The 21,875-nt window shown below is 45.1% G+C and overlaps 1 protein-coding gene across 1 annotated transcript in view; it reads left to right on the top strand.

Annotated features, from left to right (window-relative positions):
* Positions 1 to 19,158, top strand: part of COBL (cordon-bleu WH2 repeat protein) — a 440,790-nt gene extending 421,632 nt beyond the window's left edge. The window contains exon 18 of the mRNA XM_088464406.1: positions 19,074 to 19,158. Within this exon, the coding sequence (XP_088320532.1) occupies positions 19,074 to 19,109 (36 nt within the window). The 3' untranslated portion in view covers positions 19,110 to 19,158. The remainder of the gene's footprint in view (positions 1 to 19,073) is intronic.
* The last annotated feature ends 2,717 nt before the right edge of the window (positions 19,159 to 21,875 follow it).

Here is a 21,875-nt window from a genome sequence, read left to right as displayed (position 1 = left end):
ATTTTGCTTACCGGTAATCCTTCGGTTCAGTTATGTGGTGGTGGACAGGTTTGTGTTTCTGTTTGTGCACATTTTTACATTACATTGTCCACAAATAATTTGATTTGGTGCTGGACCACCAACCTGAGGCACCACTGCAAGTATTCCACAGTTTGAGAACCACTGCCATAGTGCATAAACTCTTAAGGGTAAATTTACTAAGAATCATGTTTGGTGTTGATCTGAAATCGCTGGTCAAATTTGAGATTCAAATCTCAAATTTACTAAGAATCATGTTTGACTATCATTTTTCTTTTCGATGGTGATCCTCAGCGATTTTATGCAATTTGAATTGTATTGGTCTTTTTTTTCGCTTGAACTCTCAAATCCTGAAATTCTCCTGAAACCGATTCAATTAATCTATTCAATTCACAATTTAATCTCATTCAGGTGAATTGTTGGATTTGCGAGTTCAAGCAAAAAAAAAAGACCAATACGGTTGTAATCCCCACACGTTTTCACAAATATTCCTATTGCTCCTGGGTTCTCTCAGTCAGATGGAGGAATCCAAAATAGAGAAAGCTTTGGCCAAACACCGCAAAATAGCCAGTTTGTGCCATGTTTAAATCACAGACAGTGATACAGCTGCATTTGTCTTAAGTTATAAGCATTATGCTTAAGGCTAGATGACTATAAAAACTTTCCACATCCAAACATGCTACTAATATGGGCCCTCATTCAGAGCCGTACGCTCTGAGCAGAGCGCACACTCTGAATGAGGGCCGGGCTCCATTTTCATGGAGCGTCCTCCTGGACGCTCGTATAGCTGTGGGTCACCACCCACAGGCTATACGAGCGTGCATTGTGATGGTCGCGATGGTCGAGACCATCGCGACCATTGAATTTGCGAGCCGGAGCCTGCGGTTGAGGTTTTCAACCGCAAGCTCCGGAGTGATTTTGGCTCTATCAGAGCCAAAATCACTCCCACTGACATCACTAGTGATGTCAATGGGCCGGCTTCTGACGGGAGGCGTTCCCGTGGGAACGCCCCCGTCAGGGAGGCACGCCCCCGGCACGCCCACCAAAGGGGGCGTGCCGTCAATCAACATTGACAGCACGCCCCCTTTGATCGGACACAACGAGCGAAGGACTTTCCTTCGCTCGTCGCGTCTGGCGCATGCGCACGACGGAGCTCCCTCTTTCGTGCGCATGCTCAGTCCATAACATCGACCCACTTGCGAGCGGACAGCCGCTCGCGAGTGGGTCTGAATCAGGCCCATGGTCATCTATTCATTTTGCATTTTTGAGATGCGATTTGACAAACACGATTCTTAGTAAATCCATGATTTGTGTGTGTGTCAATGTTAAGAGTTCAAGGTTTGGTCTGATGGTGATTGATGTCGTTTTGGTATGTGTGTTTGAGGTGCAATTTTGGCTTTAGTACTGTAAATCCCCAATTTGCAAAATCAAAACGACCAAACACGATTCTTACTAAATTTACCCCTTACAGTTTGTTTCAATGGACAGTGTGATATAAAACAGCTGAAATACTTCAATAAGTAATATGTGAATCTGTAACATAATGCCCAAAGCAAAACAATAAAGATCGTCAGACTGACCGCTCTTCTAGTGAATTCTCTTATACAGTATGTGATGGTAAAGTTACAAGATATGAAAGCCAAATAGTGAAAATCGTTCCACCCGAGTTTCAACATCAAGAGAACACAAACCAGTCTATCTGATATAAAAATGCCAAACATGGAAATAGTCTCTCTATTAATCCATTGGGAAAGAATTGTTTTCTTGGAAGCAGCAACTATATAAGTTAGTGTCCATTGAGTGAGGACAAGTACCCCTAACATTTTATATTTATGTTTCAGTACTCAGCTATACAGTATTAGCGGGGCTTCAGGAGGGCAAAAAGCGCCCTGCCCTCACAGCCTGCGGGTGCCGTCTTCACCCACGGGTTGCAGTGTCTCGTGGGTGGGGAAATGTGCGGTGAGCTGGTCACCGCCGGTAAATAGACGCCGGGCGCATGCTCCCGGCATCTATTCTCCCTGTCAGCAGCGCTTGGGGGCTGCCCGGCGTGTCTGTAAGTGCCGGCGCACGCACCCAAGAGTGGCGAAAAGGGTGACTCGTATTATAGACACGCCTCCTTTTCAGTAGCCACGCCCCCCTTTGGCGCGCACGGCAGTGTCTTCTCTAGCTCCGGCGCCCTGCCTGCCACCGGAGCTAGAGTGAACACTACAGTATTCTAACATCAAACTCATTTGTTTTATTAAAAGTGTATCTTGCATGAGCAATCAGAATGTTAGTGCCTTTGAAGTAAGTCATTGGACTCTGACAAGTGACATAACTTATAGATACAATTGTAAATATGCAGCAATTGTTTCATCAGCAGGTACATTCATTCTGTTTGATAATGACTGTTTTGCTTGTACCTCCTTGGCACACAATAGGAAGCAATGGACCTCAGCAGTTCTTTTCCAAAACAGAGAAACAGAGTAAATTAATTACTTTTCTTTGGCAACAGAGTAAATTAATTACTTTTCTTAGGCTGAAGAAAATCCATAGCTTACTTTTGTCTACTTCTAATACAGTACCTGTTATTTTTTTCCATTTATATATGTTATTGAAATGACAAAAGTAAAAACACAGAAAATATTGAGCATATAAAGACGAGATAGTATACACTGTGCATTAAAAAGAACAGTACGGAGATATATAAAAGAGTTAGTGATTGTTTAGGTAAAAAAAACAATAAATACAGAGAATCAAGAGAGTGTAGGAAAGTGTAGGAAGATAACCAGAGAGACCATATGAAACCCAGAAGAGGGTACATCATTTTCAGGGGAGAGAGGGAGGGGAGAAGGTGTGGAAATGGGGAGGGAGAGTGAGGTATCTTGTATAACTGCGGCTAACAGAAAAAGGAGCAGGGAGATACAAATAAAAATTTTAAATGAGTTCAAGGTCGGTATAGTGAACTCAATGGAAGGAGCGATTTTAGTGGGGGGAGGGCAGGAGTCAAAAGTGGGGGGCATGCATAGGGAAGCGAGTCTGGGAGAGGAAGGAGGCAAAAACTGTAGAAAATAAAATAGAAAGACATCAAGACTAAACAAGGCCAGGAAGGGTTGCATTATGCATTCTGGGGGTCATTCAGACCCACTCGCGAGCGGCAGTCCGCTCGCAAGTGGGTCGTTGTTCCCCACTGCGCATGCGCACGACGGAGGGAGCTCCGTCGTGCGCATGCGCGAGACCCGACGAGCGAAAGACTTTCCTTCGCTCGGAGTGTCTCATCAAGGGGGGCGTGCTGTCGATGGTGACTGACAGCACGCCCCCTTTGGTGGGCGTGCCGGGGGCGTGCCTGCCAGACGGAGGCGTTCCCAAGGGAACGCCTACCGTCTGAAGCCGGCCCCACTGACATCACTAGTGATGTCAGTGGGAGTGATTTGGGCTCTGATAGAGCCAAAATCACTCCTGGCCTTGCGGTTGAGAAACCCAACCGCAGGCTTTTACTCGCAGTTCCGATGGTCGCGATGGTCATGACCATTGCGACCATCATTTTGCACGCTCGTATATGCTGTGGGTGGTGACCCACAGCTATACGAGCGTCCAGTAGGACGCTCCATATTAATGGAGGTGGGCCCTGATTCAGAGCGAGCGCTCTGGTCAGAGCGTCCGGCTCTGAATCAGGGCCTCTATGCCAAGGTTCCCATAGTGCATGAAACTTGTCCACTGTGTTATTTTGGAGGCTGGTGATATATTACATTTTAGATATAAACCAGATCCCATTTAATAGTTTGTGGAGGGAATGGCGGGGAGGATTGTTACCAGACCTTAGCAATCTATACTTTGGCAGCATAGGCAATGTGTAGGATCAGCTTGTTAGTTGTGTTTAGGTAACTGACGGGCAGGGGCACATAGGAGCAGTGATGGTGGAGTGAGGGGGGGAAAAGCATGGATTACAGACTGTAAAAGTGACTGGACCATTGTCCAGAATGGTGTAATGAGAGGATAAGTCCACCAAATATGAAAGTAAGTTCCTATCAGCAGAGGCATAACTACAGTATTTGGAGCCCAGGGCAAATGTCAAAATGGAGCCCCCCCCCCATGTGCGCGCACCGAAAAATGGGCATGGACAAAAGGGAATGGTCACTTAAATTGGGCGTGTCTACATGACACACCCCTTTCTCATCACTCTGCCCCTTATATAGTGTCCCCAGTAATAGTCCCACCCATGCAGTGTCCCCAGTAGTGATCCCCCCATGCACTGCCCATTATTTAGTGCCCCCTGTAGTGGTCCCCCCCAGTGCAGTGGCCTTTGTGCCCCCAGTAGTAAGCCCCTTATATAGTGCCTCCAGTAGTGGTCCCCCTTATTCAGGCCCCAAGTAGTGATCCCCCCTTTCCAGTGCCCCCTGTAGTGATCCTCCCTATTTAGTGCTCCTAGTAGTGGTCCCCCCAGTGCAGTTTCCCTTGTGCCCCCAGTAGTAAGCCCCTTATATAGTGCCAGAAGTAGTAGTCCCACCCCCATGCAGTGCCCCCAGTAGTGATCCCCCCCTATCCAGTACCCCTCATACAGTGCCCCTGTAGTGGTCCTCCCTATTTAGTGCCCCCAGTAGTGGTCCCCACAGTGCAGTGCCCCCCCAGTAGGGTATACAATTGGGAAACCGGCTGCCTTAATACCGGCAGCCGGCTTCCCAACTGTCATATCCCGGCGAGGGTGAAATGACGGGCGTCTAGATGTAGACGCCTGACATTTTCCCGACGCCGGGAGACAGGCACCCGGCATCCCGATTGAAGGGATGCCGGGTGCCGCGAGCGGACAGCCACGGGGGGGAAGGTTATGTTTAGGGCACCCAGGGGGGACTTAGGGTTAGGCACCCCCCCGGGAGGGTTAGGGTTAGGCTAGGAGGAGGGAGGGTTAGGGTTAAGCACCGCCCCGGGGGACTTAGGTTTAGGCAGCGGGGAAGGGGGGTATTAGAGTAGGCACTTGGGGGGGAGGTTAGGGTTAGGCATCCCTAAGGAGGGTTAGGGGGTTAGTTTAGTTTATACTTACCTTAGAGACGATCAGGATCTCCAGCACTGTTGGGCTTCCGCTGCCGGGTACTCTGCTTTTGTCGGTCGGCGGTACTTCATACCGATTCCCCCAGTAGTAGTCCCCAGTAGAGGTCTCCCCTCCTGATGCAGTGCCTCCAATAGCAAGTTCTTCCCAGTAATAGTTCACCCCCCCAAGTAGTGCCCCCATTAGTAGTTCACCCCCCAGTAGTAGTCCCCCCCATAGTAGTGACCCCAGTAGTAGTCCGTCCCCCCTCAGTGGTGCCCATAGTAGAGCCGACAAATAAAAAAAAAAAAAGAGATTAAAAAAAAAACCTTACCTGAATCCCCGCTCCGGCTCCCGCTGTCGTCCACACGTCAGTCCTCCCGGGCTGGCGCGCTGTGCATTATGGGAGAGACATCCTGACATCTCTCCCATTACCCACTGCAGGAGCTAGAAGGTGGAGCTCATGAGTGAGCTCCAGCCCGGCTCTTGCAGTGGGCGCTGCAGCAGTCAATGAGAGTCTGTCTGACTCTCATTGGCTGCTGATTAACAGACACATCGCCGCCACGCTGGTGGCGATGTGTGTGTAAAGCACAGCCTGAGCCCACCTGTCACCCTCTGCCTGGCGCTATTGGGTAAGCACTCAGGGGGAGGGAAGGGGCTCGGCTGTGGAGCACAGGACCGGCGCTGGGTGCAGGGAAGCCTAGCGCCGGTCCTATGTAAATGTGTAGTGCTGACCGCACTCAGGCCCTGATTCAGAGGCGCATGCTATTTGCATGCACTCGCTCTGAATCAGGGCGTCCCAGCGTGTGCGTGCGGCCTGGCGATGGTCGCGATTAGCCGAGGGTCTCGGCTCTCGCAAGCCCGAGTGGACTTCCTGCTCTAATAGAGAAGGAAGTCCACTACTGACATCACCAGTCATGTCAGTAGGGCCACCCACAAACAGAATGCCTCCATTTGTGCAGCCACCCCCCTCCCCACCTACAAAATGGGGCGAGCTGTTAATCAACATCAACAGCCACCCCGTCTTGTAGTGAGCCCTGGAGCCAGTGATTTCTCACTTGCTCCAGGGCTTGCGCGCCACATACATACGTTGGAGGTGGAAGGGTACATCTGGTGCAGGCACGTTGTGTCACAACCCTGACTAGTTTTTACCTTTGCTTTGAAACTTACCTCTGCCAGCTGCTCCATGGATCTGTGTTTGTAATTCACCTGGGAGATCTGCTCTGAATCATACTGGTTGTAACATTTCTGTGTGTGCAGACTGCTCTCCTTCCCACAGTGATTAGCCACCTGGACTCTCCTCTGTCTGTGAGCATTGCTAATCTTAATTGAAATCGCATGAGTGGTCCTGATCCTCAAGGGCTGCAGAGATGATTCATATCCTCCAATTGCTGCCTGACCCAGGGTATATATATCCTCCCCTGATAGCATTCTGGGCCTGAACATCTTGTTACGTTCTGTGGTGTACAGCTTATGCTATAGCTGTACCTCTGAGTACAAGTGTATCCCAGGCTCCTGCTGGTTCCTAGACCAGTTCTATCTGAAAACCTGCTGTGTCCAGCAATTCTGCTACTGCCATCTCCATTCAGCTTCCCAAGCCGCAACCAGTAGCTTCCACGCTACCTTCTATCAACTACAGCTACCAAGCCGCAACCAGTAGCTTCCACGCTACCACCTACGGCTCCCTAGCCGCGACCAGTAGCTTCCACGCTACCATCTATCATCTGCGGCTCCCAAGCTGTAACCAGTAGCTTCCACGCTACCATCTATCAACTTCGGCTGGCTCCCAAGCCGCAACCAGTAGCTTCCACGCTACCATCTATCAACTTCGGCTCCCAAGTCGCAACCAGTAGCTTCCACGCTACCATCTATCAAATTTGGCTCCCAAGCCGCAACCAGTAGCTTCCACGCTACCACCAACCATCTACGGCTCCCTAGCCATGACAAGTAGCTGCGTCGCTACCACCAATCATCTACGGCTCCCTAGCCGCACCAAGTAGCTCCCGCGCTACTATCGCTCACCTCATGGCTCCGTAAGCCACTCCAAGTAGCTACCAAGCTACCATCAGTCTCCTTACGGCTACCCTACCGCACCTAGTAGCTCCCGTGCTACCACCGTTCACCTCACGGCTCACTAGCCGCACCAAGTAGCTCCCGAGCTACCACCGCTCACCTTACGACTCCCTAGCCACTCCACGTAGCTCCTGTGCTACCATCAGTCTCTACATGGCTTCCCAGCCGCACCAAGTAGCTCCCGTGCTACCATCTGTCTGCAGGCCCATCTACTGGTACCCCGTCCAGCTCAGTAAGCCTTCCTACCAGTCCCAGTCCGGTTCCTCCAGTTCCTTCTGGTCCCACTTCAACGTTTCAAGTTTCCAGTAACAGTCATTCATCATCAAAGGCAGTTCTCACTGCTATCCAATTCTTATATTAAAAGAGCTATTCACGTTACCCATGATTCCAGTCAAGTCGGTCTCCGCTGAATCCGGTTCATCACCAGAGTCAGGTAAATCACAAACACCCATTGTGACAGTATGTTCAGGCCTAACGATGGTGGCGGATCAAGCACCTAATCCTGGATCAAGTGCTTTCTGTAACCTGATCACTCGCTTGGATTCACAGAAGGCGGTACAGCATCAAGTGCTACAGTGTCTGCAAATTCTGACTAACCGGCTAGATGATACCCAAATCTTACTTGAACCCCTAACTATCTTCCATCAACTGCTGGAACAGCTACAGGCTCTACTCAGCAAAATTTGTCACGTCATTCCTGAATTTCTTAGAGCAACCTCTGTCTTAACTAGAACCTCTGTTTTGGAATCTCTAAGAACCAAAGATTCTTCCATGCCAAGTAAAGTGAGACATCAAAGTTACCCGTGCCCCAAGCTCTCTGTGGCTGAATGCCAGTGGCGTAAAGATTTACATCTCTGTCTCTATTGTGGAGCTTCTGACCACTTTATCAATTCCAGCAGTAATACCATGTGTCAATGTTCTGGTCCCAGCCCGGATTCTGCCTGTTCCGGTCCCAGCCCGGATTCTGCCTGTTCAGGTCCCAGCCCGGATTCTGCCTGTTCAGGTCCCAGCCTGGATTCTGCCTGTTCCGGTCCCATCCCGGATTCTGCCTGTTCCGTTCCTGTCCCGGATTCTGCCTATTCCGGTCTCAGCTTGGATTCTGTTTTGTCCCAGTAGGGGACTCCAGAGTCTCAAACCCAGGAGGGTCCTCAAGTCTCGTAACCCACGAAGGAGTTTTGAGTCACTCACCCCAGGAGGAAGTCTCTGTCCTCGCATCCCAAAAGGGGGGTTCATGTTCCATACCCCAAAAGGAAAAGTCGAGTCAGCTTCCCCAGAAGGGGATTTTGGGTCCCATACTCCAACAGGGAGTGTGAATTTCTGTTCTCCACGAGGGGATGTTAAGTCTCTCACCCCAGGAGAGGGTTACAAGAATTATGCCCCAGGAAGGGGCCTCAAGTCTCATACCCCAGGATGGGGTTTCTAGTGCTATTCCCCAGGAGGGGAATTCAAGTGCCTCACTCCAGAAGGGGATCTCAAGTCTCGCACCCCAGCAAGGGGTCTCAAGTCTCATGCCCCGGGAGGGGGTTCCAAGTCTCGTACCCCAGGAGCGAGTTCCAGTTCCCAGGGAGAAGTGTCATGTACTACTAATCCTGATCATGGCTCCTGTTCAGCATCTCCTGAAAATATTGTTCCAGAAGATGACAGTTTCTGTAGCCTCGATTGTTGAAGCTGCTGTCTCTGGCTCCTCGGGACTCCTTCCAGTTCCTTTTTTAGTTGGTCCAAGTACCGAACAGCTGTCAACTTCAGTTGTTTTGACTCCTCATCAATCGGAGCATCCTGTCAAAGTCTTTTTCCGCATCTAAGGCTAGGAGATGGGAGGGGAGTTTAAGAGCGGTAGAATGATTAATCAGTTTTACCGTGCTTCTGGTATTGTCAAGAGCTTGACGAGCTGGGACAAAGCCCGCCTGGTCCGGATGGATGAGTATGAGGAGAATAGGATTCAATCTATTCGTAATGACTTTAGCAAAAAGTTTAGTTATGAGATAAATGGAGACCAGTTGGGGTCCTTGTCAGGCTTTGGTATGACCGTTATCATAGCTCTGGTAGTGTCCGGATGAAAGAATTAACTTTCAAGAACTCAGTTAAAAGTAGTCGTTTGGTGATGAACAAAGAAGTTTTTTAAAAGCTTTGTAATATGAAAAAGGAAGTCCATTCGGACCTGGCGCCTTGGAAGATTTCTGGAGCTTGTTAGTTATCTCTTCATCAGTAATGGGGAGACAGAGTACATAAAGGTGGGGGAATCAATCCTAGGGAAGGTACAAGTGGACAGGTTTTCAGATACTGAGGTCATTGTAGTGGGCAGTGGGGAGGAGGGGTCGGGAAAGTTATAAAGATAACTATAATAATCTTTACATATAAAATTAATGTCTGTTCGGTGCCATTGGGATTATGGCCGAGAGGACTTTGCGGGCTTTCAAGCAGCTAGTAAGTAAGGTGTTAGCCTTATTGCTTTTTTGATAAAAAAAGAGAATTGCATTGAGGGCTGACTTCGCTGCAGCCAGCTGTTTGCAGATTACCTTTGTAGTAGTACGTTTGTGGAGGGAGTCCAGACGAGAAACCTGTTCTAAAAAAGTTGTTTCTGCTCCCTGTTCCTATGTGAGGCATAGCTAGTAATGTGGCCACGTAGAACAGCTTTGTGCGCTTCCTAGACAAGAGGAGTGCATAAGGATGCAGGAACATTGAGATCAAAATAATCTTTCAGGATCTCTGAACTCTTTGACTGGAATTGAGGGATCTTCAATAGTGTTTCATTAAGACGCCAGAATGGATGAGAGGTTGGTACATCTAAAAAGTTGAAAGTGGAGGTGAGAAAGGAATGATCGGACCAGGGGTTAGGGGAAATGGTAGAGTCAAGCAGGTGCTTAGAAGCTAAGGGGCCACAAAGGAGCAAGTTGATTCTGAATACTTGTTATTTTTAAATATACTTTGCTGTGATAGGTATGATGGTTTTAAATCTCTGCTGAGTATGTTTTCGTTACATAAATAAATAAAAAAATACATAATTGTCAAATAGTAATTTCGGTAACATGACACTAGGCACATTATTTGACTATGTTTACATTTCTACCATTGCAAATGCTTTAATAAGTCTAATTATACAGTTTATAATATTTTGATATGACATCTTTTACAACATATTTTTATTAAAGCTCTGTACACTACAATATAAAAGACAGGAGGCATATCATCCGAAAAGGTCATTCCATAGTGATGAGAAGTGAACGACATAATATACCTAGCTCGGAATGAGAAGATCCAATCCTTAATGTAGAGCCAAAATATTTTAAAACATTATAAAACAATATAGTCACAAACATAGACAAAATTATGTGACCGTTTTAGGTAGAATATGAACATATTAGAATTAAGGCCCTCATTCAGAGCCGTACGCTCTGAGCAGAGCGCACGCTCTGAATGAGGGCCGGCCTCCATAACTATGGAGCGTCCTCCTGGACGCTCGTATAGCTGTGGGTCAACACCCACAGCCTATACGAGCGTGCAGTTTGATGGCCGCGATGGTCTTGACCATCGCGACCATCGAAACTGCGTGCCGGAGCCTGCGGTTGAGGTTTTCAACCGCAAGGCCCGGAGTGATTTTGGCTCTATCAGAGCCAAAATCACTCCCACTGACATCACTAGTGATGTCAGTGGGCCGGCTTCTGACGGGAGGCGTTCCCTTAGGAACGCCCCCATCAGGGAGGCACGCCCCCGGCACACCCACCAAATGGGGCGTGCTGTCAATCAACATCGACAGCACGCCCCCTTTGATCAGACACAACAAGCGAAGGAAAGTCCTTCGCTCGTCGCGTCTGGCGCATGCGCACGACGGAGCTCCCTCTGTCGTGCGCATGCTCAGTGCAGAACATCGACCCACTTGCGAGCGGACAGCCGCTCGCGAGTGGGTCTGAATCAGGGCCTAAGTATGGTAGGAGATACCACTTCTAAATTTCAACCACCAATAGATTGACAGTACTGGCAAGTACTCTGAAATAACACGCAAAACGGAAAAATAAAAACCAAAGAAACGAAAGCACAAAATGAAATACAAAGAACAAGCATAACTGGTGCTTACCCAGAGTCAACGAGTTGTCGAACCATCCACAGAACAGATCATTGGCAAGAGGGAGAAGAAGTAGGAGAAAAGGATAGCTAGGTGAAGAGGTGTCAGGAGAGGAGTCACAAGAGAATGGGGTTTTGAGAGTCCAACAATTGGTAAGAGTACCATGAAGTGTCTGAATGTATTTACCCCAGTATTGCAATAGAGCAGGCATCAATGTTTCTTTATTTAAAGTTGCTTCCATCCAGTCCATGGTGAATAAAAAGGGTTACCTAGTGGTAGCCATGGTTAAAGTAGGTGTAGTAGTGGAATCATGAATCTATTGTTGTAATATAGTCTTCCGGCCCTCCGCAGCCTAAAGTAACAGCAGCTTTTTATCTGTTCTGGGGATGGATATGACATATCTTATCACAAATTTACTTAAAACAAAACAAAACCACCATAGAGGGACTGCCCACGTTGATTTGCAGGAAGGCTAATCTTGGTATAGTTTTCATAGAAATTAACAAAGCACCCAAGTTCACCTATGGTCCTGCTCCACCAAGATACTGACCCCTTAGTAGAGTGAATGGTCTTGAACCTGACCTCTAGGGGATGTGTTGGAGTTATCAGGCTGTGGTGTTCACCAGGGATTTCCCCTGTACAGCTGTGGGCCAGTCCGACCCTGAAATGGGTGGTCCTGGGCAGTGACTAGAGGTAACATCCATCTATCTCCATCACTCCTGCCACAGCCTCCTGTGTAGCCGGTGTATCACTTAAAGTGGATGAGTGCAGAGACGTTCAACTGCTCACATAGGAGATCATACTCAGGCTGAAAGACTGCACCTACCATAGGGCTGGTGCAAGTTTCAATTGTGCAAATTCAGCTTCTATAGACGCTGCAAGTGGGCACCTCAGTCCTTGCACATTTCAGCCTCCTCCAACCATCCCACCCGCAGCATCCATTCAGGCTCCGGTGTCCGGAACCGTCGCACAGCTGCGGCGGTGGGGGTCCCCAACCACTTCGGCCCACGCGTGGAACAGCGGGACAGTACTGTCCTGCTGAAATCGGGGTGTTGGGGAGGGGTGTGCCCTCTATGGGTGGCGTCCCTGTTCGACCTCACTGGTCGAACATCCGTAGAGTCGGCCCTGTATCTGCCCATCGCCTGTGTAGCACAGCCGACGCGATATGTCTGTGAACAACGTTGTTCACAGACATATCGCTGGTACACACTGGCCGAACGCCATCCGATATATTGGCCAATCAATTGATCAGCCAATATATCTGTCAAGAAATGACAACCTGAAAGATATGCCAGTCAATCTTTTACATGTTTCTAAATAATGGTCATTAGAAAAAGTATCCATTTAACAATGCTCACCGTAATTTTTCATTATAGTTCTCCTTTAATATGGGTCAGATTTTTCTATAATATATCTCATAAGTTATATTCCATAACCTATTAACCTGTATTCATGTACATTGTAACTTACTGTAGATAAATAAGATTAGCGATTTCCTTTTTGACTTTGTACAAATCCAAAGTCCATTATTCTGCTGGTAAACATTGACTTCAAGAGCAATTTGTCATTGTGAGCTGAACTCACATCCAGTGTACTGTAGGTATTTCTTGAAGTCACTAATCATTTCAGAAGGGAACACAATTTTCATGAATGATGTTAGGTTATATGGGAACTAATTATTTATTTTGGTTTTACAGAAAAGGCTTTTATATTCTTATAATATAGAGCACCATGCCTAAAGGATATTAAATGTATACAATTACTTCTATTCTGCAACAATCTTCCCCTTGACCGATGTCCCTGACAGGAGCCGTCTTGCGCTTAGGAATTTTTTGAGCTGGTCAGCTCCACTATTTAGAATGTGATAAATTTTCACCCTTGTACTCACGGCCATCGTCACACACTAAAGCTGGCCATACACCAGACCAACTTTCCTCCAAACATCCAACTAGTTGGTTGGTTATAATGAAAATCCGGTAATGCATGGGAGCAAATGACAATCAGCAATTTGCTCCATCAAGTCACTTGTCGGGATTTCTGTGTAGGCATTGAGACCGGCGGTATCGCGGCCGTCTGTCTCATAACTACATCCGGTTTCTAAAGGCACAGCTCTAAAATACTTTGGCAGGGTTTGGCACCTTGCCATGGTTTCTTACAGTATATCTTGATGATATTGTAAATCATGCTTGCCTACTTTTGAAAAAGCATTTCAGGGAGATTGTGAAAGCGGTAAAGTGAACGTGTACTGCTACAGTACATTGGAGAGGCGTGTCATAACATTGACTTACATCCAAATGTAAACGAGTCCCAAAGAATTCAGTAAGATCTACTTGTTGATGAAAACACACAGATACTTTTCAGAAACTGCATGTAGCCATTGCGCCTTAGAACCAATGTAGGGAAATTATGATCCCATTTGAATGCATAAATCTCTGGGTTTGTTTTAATAGAACAGCTCCATAATGGGAGTAAGTTGCAATCAGGGAGATTGCTGCACTCTTCAGGGAGATTACTACTATTTCAGGGAGTCTCCCTGACAATCAGGGAGAGTTGGCAAGTATGAGTAAACATGATACACAACGTCCAACGTCCTTTCAATTGCATCAGGCAAGCAGCAAAGCTCCAGCATGTTCACACTAAAAAAATACAGCCTGTAAGCTCTGTCGTCTACCGCGTGGAGTCCTCATGTGCAAAGAACCTGGATTCTACATATTAGATATTAATTCACAAGTCATTTACAAGCACAGATGGACATTTTCTCACCACTAAAAGCTGGAGCAAAATATTATTTAGCCTTGTCCTTTTGCCCTCTTTTTATTTATCAAACAAATGAGGACTGTAAAACACCTCATACTTGCACAGGACAGAATGTGCCATCTGAAGTCATGGGCTTCTAGTAAACATTGTCATTATAGAATGCTGTTTTTGCCAGCCTAATCTCTCAGAGATCATCATGACCACTCAGAGAGAAGACCAAATCCACAGACCACAGACACACATCTAAAACATTACTATCATATTTCAGGCGTAAAGATAGCTACGAGTCCCTTTATTTCATAATAAATGAAATGTGTATCTTTAAAATTTGCGTTTGGAAAGGTTTTCTCTATTGAAGATATCAACGTTAATGTAACCCTAATTTTATATAAATCCACCTGACTGCAAACATTGCCAGAATCACAAAACTGCTCATTAAACAACTATGTACAAGGAAGAAAAACTCCTGAAAGGGTTATTCAGTCACATCTGTCTATCTCCTTTTTGTTTGTCTCAATTACCCTAATTTTTTTTGTCTGTTTTCCCATTTGTATTTCTTGCTCAATCTGTCTATCTCTAAATTGATGTCTTCTTCTGCCATTTGCTTCTTTTCTTTCTGTACTACACCTTGCAATTTTGTTGATCCTAAATGGCACTGGGTTCACAATATCAGAGATTAATATAAATGGAACTATCATTTCCCCTTAACCCTCCCAAACAAACAAATAATGGGAATCGGTATGTATTACCGGCAGATAAAATACAGACGCCGGAAGGCCGGCAGATGAAGATCCCGACTGAGGTGAGTATTTACCCTAACCCTCCCCTCTTCCCCCCCTAACCCTAACCTCCCCCCTAGTGCCTAACCCTAACCTCCCCCCAGGGGTGCCTACACCTAAGCCTCCCTCACCGCACCATAAACCTAACCTTCCCGGGATGGTGCCTAACCCTAACCTCCCCCCCCGGTGGTGCCTGACCCTAACCCCCCTTCCCCTAGCCTAACCCTCCCAGGGGGGTGCCTAACCTTAAGTCCCCCCAGGAGTCCCTAAACCTAACCCTGCCCACCACGGCTATGAGCCGGGATTGGCGTCGGTATTTAGACGCCTATCATTAGTACCATGCTGGGCTTTCACTGTCAGGAAGCCGTCGGTCGGCATTTAGAACGCCGGCAAGTTGACAGTAAAGATACATGCTCATCTCTATGTAGAGCAGTGGTCGGGAACCTTTTTTCTGCCGAGGGCCATTTTGATATATATAACATTATTTGCGGGCCTGATTTAGGCCATGCCCCCTCCACGTGGCATCACATGGGGGCGTGGCCACAATCGCAGTGATTACAGCAATGCCCGGAGCATCCTGAGGATGTTCCGGGGAGCTGTAAGTGACCGTCTGAAGCATCCTAAGGATGCTCCAGGTAACACTACTGCATAGATTCTGGCTGCAGTGTGCCATTCTAGCCACCCTGCTAGCCAAATGAGGCTAGCAGAAAAAAATCTCTGAGGGCCAGACCAAATGATACCGAGGGCCTTATAAGGCCCCTGGGCAGGAGGTTCCCCATCCCTGATGTAGAGTATTGCACATGCAAATCTTACTAATGCAGATGATGAAATAGGAATGGGAAAAATAAGACATGTTCTACTTCCTTTACCCCTACTTTGCTATCTGCTTTGGTAGGACGGACGTGGCTAGACTTGCAACTTTCTATAGAGATCACTGATCTCTATGTACCTATCTGTCATTTGATTATCTAACTATGTAATGAAGGTAAAATAGATGAAACAGACACATGTATGCACATCTACTAAAGCAGGGAACTGGTTAAATAACAGACATTTTACAGTGTTTTAATCTCTTGGTTATTTTTCTTTCTTCCTAAGTCAAGTACTTTTCGCATGCCGAACTTTTCGCCGTCATCGCTGGTATTCCATGTGAAAAATTATCGCGGGCATCACCGCTTATCCCCCGTATTCAATTAGAAAGCGTCGAAAACGGCACCCGGTGAATTCGGAACCAGCGAAAAGTCCTGTCAGAAATGGGGAAAACAGTATGTACCCCCCGAAAAGCAGCACTAACATAGGGGATCACTATAGGGGTGTTCTAGTAGCCCTAATAAAGCTAATCTGGGATTTTTTTCTTCCAAAGCTTGCTATTAGCGTCTTTGCATAAGTGGTGAAGAATAAGCAATATTTTTTCATCAAAATAATTAGTCCCAGCAAATTTGGGGTACATGAAAATGGGTGCTAGCATATGTTAAAGTTGCTAAAGTGAAGTTTTAAAACATTTTAGAAATCCACCTGCCGCAAGCACCTACAATCTTAAAAACACCTGGGGCATACTTCGGAACCCCCCTGGAGTCTATTTCGCTAGTTATTAAGTTTGTCCCCCAACTTTGTTTTGTTTTTTTCCCCCCAAAATGAAAGTACTTTTTTTGGGTGTTTTTTTACAATTTTTTTTTTTTACACAGTTTGCCTTTGGGGGCCAGGGTGGTTCCCGCAAGTTTGCACCCCAAAACCCCAATTCTGCACTTTTTTTCGACAGCTTTCATAGGCGAATCTATTTTGCCTATTCCAATGCATTGACTTTACGCAACCGACGAAAAGTCTTTGAAATTGAATACGGGGATAAGTTTTCGACGGGCGAAATTACATCACCAGCAAAACTTTTTCATCGAAAACGGCTTTTCGCAAATAATTGAATATGCCCCTTAGTGTTCATGAGCTTGGCATACATACATGCATGTTCTATCCTCAATAGACACAATGTTTTGATATTTGTTTGTGTTGCTCTTTAGTAATCATTGACTACAAATGTTATTATGTAGTGAGTCCAAAAGAGCAGTCTTCATTGTACGTCATACTGTTGATAAGAGTGTCTCACCCACGAACCAGAAAAGATAAACAAAAGACCATGTGTTATTATGATTATATAAACATAAAAATGCATTTATCCTGGATAAATAATGATAATGCTAACTTCAAAATGCATATAAAAAAAGACAACTTGTAGTTAATCGTATGCAATGCGCGTCCCCGCTGGTCGCACATCTCATTGTCAGATCTGCTGTGCAGTAGGGCAGATCTGACAATCTGGGACCCAATGCACTGGAAAGAAAAAAAAAAGTTGAGATGCAAGATAGATCTTAAGTCAGATTGGATGCTTTTCACTGCAAATCCTGTGTAGGACTGCCGGGGAGCTGCCGGGGAGCTGCCGGGGAGCTGCCGGGGAGCTGCCGGGGAGAGTTCAGGGGAAATCGCACACATCGGGTGCAGATCGCTATGTGTGTGGGCACCTTAAGGACAAAACTTGCAGTTTATAGTTTGTGAAAGAATATTGGGGCAGATGTAAATAAAATAAATCAAGTACAATTGGAACATATTTTGTTGACATTTTCTGGGCATAAAACTCAGGTGCTATTGACATACTTATAATACTAAAGTAAATGTAAAGGGTCTGGTACTGAGATGCACGTTCGTCCGTTTGTGTAAATTGTAGATAATATTATGTGAATATGTGGTGCACATCCTCAAAAAGTGAACTCATGCATTGCAGCTAAGCAGACACGCATATATTTTTCACATATGAAACCTTTCAACCGGATAGGCAGAACAGGGGTGTAAACTATAGGAATAGTTCAGTAAGGGCCTGTTCATGCAAATGTGGCCTATGCAGAACAGAATGTGGGCATACATATGTCTGTGAGGAGGCTTCAATTTTGGACATACAATAGGACAGGAACATGTACTGATAATAACTTATGGTAAAGCAGATGCAAGTGCGTAAAGCTCTGCTTATGTGTGGAAATATGCTAATCTTCCATGTAGTAATCTACGCCCATTTTATTTCCGACTGCATCTGCATTTACTAATACTCAACCAAATCAAAAATAGGCTCTTAGTAAATGTGTAATTTAGCCCCAGAAACACTACATCGATGTTGATCGATTTTAAATCAACCAAATCGATTAAAATTGACCTTTTGTAAAGTGTCCACCTCTTGCAAGAATTTTACTAATAAACACTCTCTACCATCATGTTTCTGATGCCTAGGACCCCTGCCATGTGGGAGTTGCTCACCCTCCTTGGAACCTAGGGCCTGATTCAGACCCGATCGCGAGCGCTATGCGCTCGCAAGCGGGTCGATGTTGGCCCAGTGCGCAAGCCGTCGCTCTGGGTCTCGCTACAAAGGGGGCGTGCTGTCGATGGTGAGTGACAGCATGCACCCTTTGGTGGGCGTGCCGGGGGCGTGGCTGCCCAGACGGAGGCGTTCTCATGGGAACGCCTACCGTCTGGGGCCGGCCCCACTGACATTACAAGTGATGTCAGTGGGAGTGCCTTCAGCTCTGAAAGCACTCCGGGGCTTGCGGCAACAAGACCCTAACACAAGGGTCTCGTCGCAAGCCCGATGGTTGCGATGGTCTTGACTATCGCGACCATATTTTAGAACGCTCGCTATAGCTGTGGGTGGTCACCCACAGCTATGCGAGCGGCCAGGAGGCCGCTCTAAAAAAAATAGAAGGACGGCCCTGATTCAGAGCTAGCGCTCTGTCAGAGCGTCCGGCTCTGAATCAGGGCCTTATTCTCCTAGTAGTAGAACTTTGAAATTCACTTTTTATCCAAATCATTGCTAATTGTCACGTGTGGTATGCACTAATCGGTCAGTGCTGTGGACCCATTACAAGTCAGCAAAGACAGCAGCCTCAGTCATTAGACAGCCACTGGATAAGTAACTATCTGCTGAGGAGTAGTGACCCATTACGCTATGACTCTGTTCCCTGGTTCAGATCCAGAGCACGTACTGTACATGCGTGGCAGACAGACTGTGCATGCGTCTGCTAGAGCCAATGAGAAGGGATTCTCTCGGATCTGTACTACAGTATCCCACAAATATTCTTTAACAAACACGCTCCTGAAGATAGTTTTAGATAATAAATTAAGTGTTTGAGGATTTTTTTAATTTCAGATTGCATAATTGTAATATATCATTTTAATATAGGACTTACGTCTTTAAACTGCATTGAATTTTATTTTGGAAGCACTCATAAGAACATGCAGTTAGTTAATCATTGCTAATGTTAACCTGGATGATGAAACTAAGAGATTAAGCTCCTTGTTTATAACTTAAATAGGACACGCTTGGTTTGACGGTAGATTTCTTTTGTTACAGGTCCCTGCTTCAGTGCAACATAAGAGAAAATATTGAAGAAAGCAGCTCTACCTACATGTGATGCCCAGACAATGACACACTTGAGAAGTCCAGAACAGCGAGTCTGTCTTGATTGTTTTGTCAAGTGGCCAAATATTTTTCACCTAATTTCTATTTAAAAATAATGGTTCAAAAGGGAAAATAATGTATTGGTATGCTGTACTATGTATGTGCCAAGAAAAATGTGTTTTGCCTTGAAATGCATTCAGAGATTGCCAATAAAAGATTCTTTTTGGCAGGTGAAATAGGCAGAAAATCCCAAAATTTAAACAATGCAACCTTTGCCGAGAACGCTGCTCATGAGATTTTTTTTCTCTTTTAATAAGGACTGTGACTGTCGCCATGCATGCCAGCAAACAACTGAAATATAATCACACCTAATCCATAAAGCAGTACACTTCAGTTTACAGTTTATATTATAACTAAATTATATCCCATAAAAATTAGAAATGTATCAACTGTCACATTTGGAGCACAGGGAACATTATTTAAAGGACCACTAAACCTGAATCTGAAATTTGCTTTATATAAACAACTGTTTGAAGTGCTAGAAGCTTAACAGAACTAGAGATACTGGATAAGTAAGTTTATCATAAGGCATTGTTTTACACATTGGACTTCTTGTCTGATGGATACTACTGTGTACATTTTGAGCTTGTACAGGACAAAAAGCTTGAATGATAATGCAAATCCTGTCATTTATGATTATTGTGTATTGTACTTGACCATGTCTATTATTCTTCCCGACTGCTGTCTGTTTCCCGGGAATCTCTGTTCATTACAAAACTACAATCCAGTCTTTTGCAGTGCACTTAACCATATTTAGTACATCAAGTGTTTTGTTGGAGATAAGTTCAGTGACGTGCGGTGAGGTAAATGGCTGGGGAGGCACTGGCTAGTATCAGATCCAGATTTACACACACATATATGAACCTAGGGGTTCATGTGGGCATTATACAAAGGTGCAATAGTATATAGTGCTGGAAAGGTGGTGTGTTTTGATCAGGGATGTGCGGAAAAGGTAGGCAGGGGAGGCAGTGCCTCACCTGCCATACACATTTTACTCTTATAAAAATGATTAGAATAATACAAAAAATATATTAAAAAATTTTCTTATAATTTTTATAGTCAAAACTCTGGAGTATACCTAAGTATGACAGGAAAGGCTCTGCCTCACCTGAGCACACATCACTGGATAAGTTATATTTAGCGGCAATATTTAAGAAGCGGTGCAGAGGAAAGGAATGGGAAAATGTATTTATTCTTTGATTAAAGCATTTTTTTTAATGGTCTATATTTTAGAAATGATTAAAAAATGTTCCACATATTATTATATACATATTATTCTGTTTTCTAAGTGGAACCGACAGACCACGTCTGATATTCATCTAGCCCCAATAATATTTCGGTGATGAAAAACAGGACTTTTCCCTGTTTTTTTGCTTCAGGCAATTCAATTAGAGCCCTTTTTTCCCCCTGAAAAAATGAATCTGTTTTTCAGGCGAAAACACATATAATTCGTGATAAGCTCATGGACCTATGTGTTTTCATAGGCAGCATCCCGAAAACATGCTAATTATCAGGGATTTTTTTCAGAGCCTGCTGAAAAAAAATCCCTGATGCAGCATCGCTTCAGAGCTAATTGGATAGCCCCGGGGCATCAATTAGCATGCAGTAATTTACTGCGGCTAATTGAATACCCCCCACGTCAGAAAGCAATTTATATTTAATAATTTGCAGGCCATACGTGATTTTTTTTTTCTATTGCAGCTGTATAAAATTCAACTTTATCAATACATATTAATACATATAACCCTTAGTGAAGTAAATCAGGAAGAATGTGAAGAATATTACTAGTAATACAAATGCATTGATTTAATAATGTCCAATAGTTCATCTACTTGTAAGCTACAAAATTATCATTGTACATTTGATAATGTTTGCTGACACATTCATATGGGATCAATTAGTATAGTTTTTTAGGTTCAGTGGTCATGTAAACTTTCCCTGCAGTGTCTTTCCAAAGGGTTATTGTCATGTAGGCATACACATTTTTTAATGCCTGTGCAGTATCACCATATGGAGGAAAAACAGCTGGTAGCTTATTACCTGATGCTCCACAATATCATTGATACACTGTGCAACACTGAAGAGCAGAAGATGAGGTAGCAACGTCCAGCTTACTAAGGCGCGCTACCACCAAGGGTCACAGCCAAGAGCGCCCACAGAGCTTCCACCATCCCTGGTCTCAGTCCCATGATCAAACCTTTGTCTTAAATGTTTTATATCCTTCTATAACCATAATATGTTTGTGAATTTTACCTGCGATTTGCATTGAATCATGTCATCTTAACCCCTGCCCCTAGTGATAAAATGCCAGGATAAGGGCATCACACACTGCCTAGAGGGGGCTCCAAAAATGTTGGCATGTATGACATAAGATAACCCTCACAAACATAGTAAAATCATTATATTCAAGATACAATGAGCATATATGACTTGGGGAAATACTGTACATCATTGATTTTCTCCATTGCGAATGGTGCGACTGTTTTCAAAGAGACTTCTCAGCTCTTACAGTAGCTTGCAATCTAATGTCACTGAAATGTGACATTGCTTATTCATTTTGTGACATTTTCTACCTTCAAAACAGAGGTACATCAGTATACAAGAGGAGGCCTTTACACAAGAAAAAAATCTGAAAAATACTCCAAACTATAGAAGCTGCTAAGATATACCGTAGTTATAATAAATGTTGTGATG

Source organism: Taudactylus pleione, unplaced genomic scaffold, assembly GCF_031769625.1.
Source record: "Taudactylus pleione unplaced genomic scaffold, aTauple2 ptg000054l, whole genome shotgun sequence".
NCBI classification, from domain to species: Eukaryota; Metazoa; Chordata; class Amphibia; order Anura; family Myobatrachidae; genus Taudactylus; species Taudactylus pleione.
Note: the sequence above shows the minus strand (reverse complement) of the source record. Positions and strands in the feature narration are given on the sequence as shown.